General features: G+C 35.7%; 1 protein-coding gene across 1 annotated transcript in view; it reads left to right on the forward strand.

The window, feature by feature from the left end:
• The first annotated feature begins 287 nt into the window (after window positions 1-287).
• Window positions 288-9,071, forward strand: part of LOC144966688 (solute carrier family 23 member 1-like) — a 22,273-nt gene continuing 13,489 nt past the window's right edge. The window contains exons 1-5 of the mRNA XM_078903448.1: window positions 288-325; window positions 4,557-4,782; window positions 5,663-5,820; window positions 7,383-7,486; window positions 8,045-8,118. Of these exons, the coding sequence (XP_078759574.1) occupies window positions 4,615-4,782; window positions 5,663-5,820; window positions 7,383-7,486; window positions 8,045-8,118 (504 nt within the window). The 5' untranslated portion in view covers window positions 288-325; window positions 4,557-4,614. The remainder of the gene's footprint in view (window positions 326-4,556; window positions 4,783-5,662; window positions 5,821-7,382; window positions 7,487-8,044; window positions 8,119-9,071) is intronic.

The following is a 9,071-nucleotide window of genomic DNA, read 5'->3' on the forward strand; positions in this document are numbered from 1 at the left end:
TCTTTCATCTCCATCTCATCTTTCGTATAAAAATGAAGATAAGCGACATCGACATTGAAACACATAGATTAAATGATTGACATTGCCCTTATAACGATTAGGATAAGTTCAAATTCTAAATGTTAGAGGTTTTTAGCCTGTCACGATCGCTGTGTGTGACATGACATCAGTTATCCTTAATTACACAGCCTTGGCTCCGATTGGCTGGCTGTGTTGTTTTTATCAATTCAGCAACATTTTCACTCTTTATATGAATTTTGGGACTCCTGAATTAAATTAGTATGACATGGAATCACCTGACTGAAATAACATTCAAAGGAATGTGGTAAGGATACGCTCATACTGTTTGTTATCTGTTAGATTACCATGCAAAATATCATCTGCTTATTGCTATAAGGATTCGTAAATAGTCAATAAGTAATCAATAAATCTGATCTTATCTTTTCAGCTTAAATCTTTATAACTTCAAAACAAAACAAAAAGCTATGTAAAGAGTTGAATTAATTTAGAATATGTTGCTTAAATCTTTAAATCCAAAACAATGAATATGAAGAATTGATATGCTTCAATATAGATGCCATGCAGAGTTCAAACATTCCATCGAGTATAACGACAAACCAACTCTGTGTAACCTGAGTTTAATGTTAATAAGTTGGAAACTGACAACGCGTTGCAAAAATACAAAGTGGTGCGTATTGCATACACTATACGAACCCCTAACGAAGATCTCATTGTTGGACGAAATTAGGAACAAATTAGATAAAGAAATCAAAGATGTCACCGAGGTCAGTCATTTTAAAAAAAACTTTTGAAAACACTCCTATTCAGACAGGCTTTAGAGTAGTATTAATACGTTTTGGGTCACATGTTGTCATTGAATGTGTAGCTCCTTAGAGCACTTTGTGAGTTCTTCGCGCCGATAAATTAGTTATCACATTACATTGCATTCAACAAGCAGCATAGGACAAATTATTGACGTTTTGGGGTTTTCCCCTCTGTAAAAATTATTTGAAATGTAAGGAAAATATAACATGCAGGTTTTATTTCGAAAAATAGTTTGATGACAGTGAGTAAATGTCAGCAATTGCTTGCCTATTGTTAATTCAGAAAAAATGAGTGGAGCATCACTTATGTTCATAACAACGAGAAATGAAGTGAGTAGAAAAGTGCCAGAAGGCAAAACTGCTACTACTACTACAACTACTATTACTACTACTACTACTACTACTACTACTACTACTACAACTACAACTGCTGCTACTACTACTACTACTACTACTACTACTACTACTACTCTGCTACTACTACTACTACTACTACTACTACTACTACTACTACTACTACTACTACTACTACTATACTACTACTACTACTACTACTACTACTACTACTACTACTACTACTACTATACTACTACTACTACTACTACTACTACTACTACTACTACTACTGATAATAACAATAATGATGATGATAAATAATAATAATAATAATAAAATATATAATAATAAAAATAAATAATAATAATAATAATAATAATAATAATAATAAAATAATAATAATAATATAATAATAAACAATAATAATAATAATAATAATAATAATATATTAATAATAATAATAATAATAATAATAACAATAATAATAATAATAATAATAATAATAATAATAATAATAATAATTGATGTTAGTGGTGCATTTTATAGTAGAGTCCTATAATAAATTACATGAATCAATTAACCGTCTTTCCATATGAGTCATTCAGGAATTTCGCAACTTGGACATTGATTGGAGAATGAGCGGGGTTTGTTGCACAGTAGATTCAAGTTTCAGATTTTTAAAATAAGGGCTAATGATACCAGTGTTTAAATAAATGTAACGGAAAATGCCTGTCTATTTAAATCGGACACCAGCATTATTATAATTCGTAGAGGCACCGATATAAGATTAATGTTCTAGTATTCCATGGATTGAATTTTCTTAAATCATTCTTTTTATAGGATAATTAACACCACAAGTATGCGGAATAACGAATTTCATAAACTATAGTGCAGCTATGTGATCTTATGTTATGACACTCGCATTCGGATCGGAAGGTCCTAGGTTCGATCCTCGCTCAGCGCACAGTTGAGTCCTTGAAAAATGCTCTTTACTCATATTAGGTGTAAAATGAGTACCTGGTAGATAACAGCGTTGTTTTTCTCATGTTTCGATCTATGTTACGTGTTGCTGTTGGACAGCAACCCTTTGTAAAGCGCGTTGAGCATGTTTATTTGATATTGCTCTATATAAATGCTCGAGTTAAATGCTCTATTCATGAAACGAAAGAATACTTAAATATCATCCCCCCCATTTAGATTTATAAATACTCGTATTTCGTAATCAATAAGTTGTAAAAGGCTTTATTTTGTCAGTGGATTGACGTTATCTATTATAGAAATTATTTGCTTTTCATCATAAAACATACCAGAGAGTCCTGCCCACATTTCAATTTTCCATGCCGGATACGGATACCACAAGGTATAAACAAAACATTGCTATCACTAAGACAATCTTATTCAATTGTCAAAAGAAAGAAGGACATAGTTTTCGCTTAAATGAAGTAGTGTTCTTATTGATTTGAAATCAACTTTTGTTTTAGCATTGAAATATATGCGGCGGCTACTTGATATAGTTGCATAACACTCGCCTTCGGAGAAGAAGGTCCAGGGTTCGAGTCCCGCTTTAAGCGGCGCAATGTTAAGTCCTTGGAAATACAGTCACATTATCTCATCGTACTTAGGTGTAAAATGAGGACCTGGTCGTTAGCAACATTGTCTCTGTCGGAAAAAATTATAATATTGCCTAATAGGTGTCATGTTTTACATTCAGTCTTGCTGTTGGCTTGGGACACATGTAAAGCGCTTTGAGCGTGTTTAATGGATATTGCTCTGTATAAATGGTGAAGTTTTTTTTTTTTATATTCAAAGAGTAAACGGAAACACCTGTTCTATCAGGTTAAAATTCGTCACAGAGTTTAGCGTGCGTCACACATCGTCCGTGAACACGTCACTGTGCTGTTATCAGCCGGATTCTTTTGTTACATTTTTATTTCTTTGGATTGTTTATGTTCCATTTTGGAATGGGGGATTGCCAACGAACATCAAGAGAAATGAAGGTACACATTGAAAGTTAAACTAAAGAACAATCATTGTATGTTGAAGTTATTTGAGAGTGAGATTGTGTGGTTGTTATTGAAGCTTGAACTTGATATGGCGTCTGGCTTTTCGAACTCCTACATGAAATAGAATTTTTGCTTCTGTGTTCCTTGGTTTGGTCTTGTACCTGTTGGCTTTTGATTGATGAATAACTTGAGTTCTCTCTCTGTGTTTCTTCAGATCCCATTCTGGCCAAAGTAACTGATAAATCAATTTATACGATGCCGCAGTGGCCAGAAATCCATTGCAGTCCCACTATTTTTACTCTTTGATTTAGTTTCATTAGTTCTGTCGTTAAAAGGTTTCGCTTAGTTTGAAATGTTTACTAGGTCTACTTGTTTAGCATAATATATAAGGAAGACTATTTTGGATTTGAAAGAGGTTTTTCATTCCATTATTATCTATATCCTTTCTTTGATCGCCAATGCCCAGCTTTATAGTTGTTACAGTTAACTCCGTTTGCTTTCATTTGGCCATTTCTTCTTAGCGTTTGCTCAGATGGTAAGTCTACTCTCCACCAGATATGATACTGTCCTCTTGAGATCCCCCAGGCTTCCGTGGAGCTTACTACTCAGTTTGGTTGGGGCAGTCGGAGCCAGTATTTTCCCCAAAGTTCAAAGAGGGTTTGACAGTTCTGTAGGATATGTTCACCTGTCATACTCCCTGTTCCACAGGGACACTGACTTGTAGTTCCCACCTAGAATTTGGTATGGAGGTGGTGGTTTAATCTGTTTTGACCAGTTCGCATCCTGAAGATTGCGCTCAATTTGGCAATTTCGTGTAGATACCAGCTCCCCCAGATTTGGTTGCTGCTGTTGCCGAGCCACCAGTGTATACTCGAATCCATTCATTGTGTGGGTGGTTAATTTAATATATTTGTTATTTTAAAATTCCTTGGGGGGGGGGGGGTGTTATGCCTTACTCTGGGCTCCTTTTATACCGTTGATGATAGTTGGCATTACGCTTATTTGTGTTTGTCAAGGTGGTGGGGGGAGATAGATGGGCAGGGGTGTGTATTTGTGTTTATCTCTTACTCATTTCCTTCAATATATCTTGATCATTATTTAAAAAATGAATCTCTCTCTCTCTCTCTCTCTCTCTCTCTTTCTCTCTCTCTCTCTCTCTCTCTCTCTCTCTCTCTCTCTCTCTCGTTGTCACCCATCGCATAAAATTGATCGACATATGTAACAAGAAGAGACGCTGTTTCGCTGAGCCGCCGTGCCTTACATCTATGGTCAGATTTCCAAGAACCTTTTGGTCTTTCAACAAAGGAGGGTAATTACTGCTCTAACTCTCGCTTTAACATTGCCCTATTTTCTTTTGCCGATGAACATAAATATTTTATCTTTTCTCTCTCAGATTGTGTTTTTTATATCTATTGTCTACATTGAATTATCAAATAACTACGCATTCAAAGATGCCTACCTTGGGAGACAACGAAATCATTAAGGGGAAGAGGACAGTTCTTCAGAGGCAGTCTACCGATTCCCCTTTAATTGAGGTTGAAGAAGAAGTCAACACCACCCTCCTGTACAGACTACAGGACACGCCACCTATGGCTGTCATTCTTTTCACAGCATTTCAGGTAAGTGGTTTACTCCCTAGCCAGTATCACTATAACAAGATCGTGTCACATTGGGGGGCAACGTGGCTCAGCGATATGGTCTTTGCTTCGTACCGTAGGTACCGAGTTCGAATATCCGCTGCACTGTGTGACCATGAACTAGACATCTCGCCCAAGTTGAGTTTGCGATTCTGCATTGAGGCTAACGACTGAGTTATTCCAGTCGTCCTTTGGAAAAGAACTCATGGGATGAATAAAGAGATACTATTATTTTTATAATTCATTGTAAGACCATTTATAAAACTGTATTTTTACCTTATATGTATTGTAATTTTTCTCATCGCCTTTCCATTCTACGCTTTTGTTGTCTTCAAAAGTTTCTCTCAAGTGCGCATGTGTCCGATTTCATTGAGGGTGCTCGTGCCATTCAAGCTGCCAAATTCCGTCTTCCACGACAATCTCTTTTATGAGCTTATAAAATATGTGAGATTTCATCACCACTGAGTCACAACAACTAAATATAGTGTACCTTAGAGTGGCTATTCATTATGTGGTTCTCTGTCTTTTTTTTTCTGTGACTGGCAAATCTATGGATTTATCTCAGAAACTGTTTAGACGTAGTTTTGGCGGAGAACAAAAGATAAACATCACAAGTAGATAGTTCCTCTCAAGGTCAAGAGTCAAACACTGTACCGTGTGCAACGTCATCAATCGATTAGCAATTGTTTGCTTACTAAATCATCAATATGACAGATATCCCTTTTTATCAAATCTGTGTTTTTTTATCGTTAAAGGGAAAAGAATTTATTATAATGTGTGATGCATACGTTTCCTTGTGTGAGCTCTCTATAACTAATGCATTCATAAATGAACAAAATATCTGTAACCAATGTATTTCCAGCACATATTCATCTGCCTGCCTGGATGCCTTTACACAGCCTCTGCTGTCTCAGACGTTGCATGCGTGCCCTATTCTCATCCTGTGCGAGCTGCCTTATTCTGTGGCACTCTTTTCATGTCAGGATTCTCTACATTTCTTGAAGTCCTAATTGGAATCAGGTAACTGTTACGAGATAACTCCACGAGATTGAAATATTGCACAGAGATCGAATAGTCTGGAAAGTATACCGAATTCTATAGCACACATACTATTCGAACACTTGGCAATTTGCAGTTTATAGATCTAAACAAGTGTGTATGAAAGGTGCCAGACAAAGAAATTTACGAACATTTCAACCGAATACAAGTTTTAAAAAACTGTTCGAGAACCTCAAGAATGTGTGTGAAGTTAACCAATGACTCTATAACTAAAATTAGCTTTTCAAAACTTATACTGTAAATCTTTTAGGAAGCATAAACATTTTACGGATCATTATTATCATTTGTATAAAACGTATAAGTGCGGGATTTGTCCAACTCTCGCCCGATTTTACGACAAATAGATGTTGACACGTAACGATATCTTTACCACAAGGATAGTTCTCGAGGTCAAAGTCACCAGCTGGTTTAACTAAAATATAAATTTTGATGAGAAATAGCTTGACCGGGGTCATTGGATGGGTATTATTATTAACACTATGCGATTTGTTAAAATACTCACAGCGTCCGCCAACCGTACCAACACACAAAACAATGTTTATAGTCTGATTAATACAATTTAGCGAGAACTACTCATAAAAATGGCTGGATAAAAACAAAAACAAAGAGGTGAGTGACGTTAAGTTCGTTCTATCTATAAAAAGTATTCTTGAACTCCTATGTTTGAATTTTCGAACACATTCGCAACGCGCCCTTCCAAGTTCGAAGCAGGAATGGGAACTTGTTTGAAATTCCAGACGTAGGATCTCAAGAATACTAAATTTATTTTATAGCTCTCAAAACCATCGACAAGTAGTCGTTACGGTCGTGCCTTTGAGATGACGACTGCTAATGTACAACAAACAGGGAATGAAAGAGTGATGCCAAAATACTGGTTCTAACCTCATTGGAATTGTGAAACCAGTTATTCGGAAGACTGGATACATACATCGTGCAACTGATCTTCTGGTTTCAGAGTGATGGCATCTTATTTTCTAGTCTAAATAATTGCTGGTTGTCAATAAAGATCATCCATCCTCGCTGTACTCCTAAGTATCGGCCTATACATTCTGCCACGAAAATATGCCACCTTATGATTCAATACGTAACATTCGAATTGTTCACTATTCACTCAGGAGGACTGGTTACACTTGTCCAAGGAGTTTAGAACCGGAAGAGAACGTCGCAACTTCTCTGCCCTACTTTAATAGTTAATAATCCGGGCATACCACAATGAAGACCGAGAGAGAACCGAGTGGAACTCTCGGTAATACTTATGAGACCTTTACTTTTATTATGTCTGTAGACGAAAGTTATAAGAACGATAATTATATTGTTACTTGTGTCTTGAAATGTTGTGTACTACAGGATCATAATTTTCATTGTGATAAGCAGAATTAGGATTTCCCATTGCCCAAGTGTTTTACATAAAAACGACCTAGAATGAAAACTAGTGGCATCCTAGCTGCTCTTGGTTGCATTTTTTATTTCGTTTTGTGAAACATTGTGTTACTCAAATAATCTAAATAATTCTCATATCTCAGACTGCCAATATTTCAAGGCCCATCTGCTTCCTTCTTGATTCCTCTCATGTCTTTGAAGAATGAACCGGGCTGGGAGTGCCCTGATAGTGTGTTGCAGTCGAAATGTAAGCAGAACTTGAATACACGTTTATGTATGAAATTAATCTTTTTTATTATTCTGCAATGTTCTCATATAACCGACACTCATACATATAAACACAAGCAGACATACAAATATATATCGTTTGAGTAATAATAAAGTGATAGAGATGACGAAGATGATTATGATGATGATGATGATGATGATGATGATGATGATGACGACGACGACGACGACGATGATGATAATAATGATGATGATGATGGTGATATTGCATGAACAAGTTTTGTGATTCATGCCCGTTAATCATCTTAACCCGCATAATAAACAAGTCAGTGACAGGCAGATCATTTTAGTACTTCTATTGTTTTAGTGGCAGAATCGCTTCTCTCTATATCTAGTCAAAGATGACTTTTACTTGATAGAATATGTTTATCCTACTTATAGATTATTTCTTATACACTACAAATAAGTCGTTAGGCACCCAATCTTTTAATTAATAATGGATATTTTATCACCAGATTTTTTAATTGGCTACGAATTTGAGAATTTTATTAATCAAGATGCATGAATCTTTTCCTAGTTGATGTCTCAAACGGAACAGAATTTCAGTACGACCCTGATGAAGAAGGTCTTATATATTCCAAATTGCAAATGGTAAATATATCTTTTTAACCATTTATCGATGTCCGTTTTAATATATAACTTACTTAGCTACTTACTTACCAATGGTCATTATTGTTTATAAAAATTAAGGTCAAAGATTGACACTGGTTTGATCTAAGTTTAGAAGACGCATATGTATATTATTTAATGATGAGAAAGAGTACTTGGCTTTTGAGGATGGTGGATATTAGAAGAACGTTATTGCAGATAATGTTTCAGACAGTATCTAGTTCACGGATATGACATGGGTATTTGGTTCCATATGGCCTGTTTGAGATCAGGGAATAAATGAAATACCGTAAAGAGTGTAAAAAGACGATTACGTTCCTCCACGCGGCATTGTCAGGAACTGTCGCGGCGCTTCATGATGGAATATATCATATTATAATCAAACAAATGGCTGGTGTCAAAGGGATCACCTATAATATTGTCCAAGTTAGATAATTTATACAACATAATATTGCCCGAGGAAGAGGCGAAAGTATCTGAAGTGGAGCTTGAACCAGAGTCCACCCGGGTCAGAATGCAATGGAAATTCTTACTGCGAAAAACTCTACCTTTTCACAAGATGTCTGCACAATCGGTCATCGTGTGAATAGGATTTAAGTGACCTATTGTGTCAGTCTGGTTCGGATGGACAAAATATAAAGAATTGAAATGATGGACAGCAGTATAAGATTTACGAAATATAATCTAAACATTTTATTTAATCATATATCTTTAATTTGAACTTAAAACTCCCAATTTTAGCGTATGGTCTATTCTGATATATTACCATAAAGAATGAAACATACAGGATGATCCCAAACGAATATGGCAAAAGTGTTATTTAAACAAAAGAGAAAAAATAGAAAACACTAGCTTGCACACATGTGCAGCACACACCTTCAAGTTTTTATTTCATGTTATATAAATACTCAATGTGGCCACCACCGGCAGCGTGG

The sequence above is a fragment of the Berghia stephanieae genome, chromosome 2, assembly GCF_034508935.2.
Source record: "Berghia stephanieae isolate SIO BIC M18660-M18661 chromosome 2, UCSD_Bste_1.3, whole genome shotgun sequence".
Taxonomy (NCBI): Eukaryota; Metazoa; Mollusca; class Gastropoda; order Nudibranchia; family Aeolidiidae; genus Berghia; species Berghia stephanieae.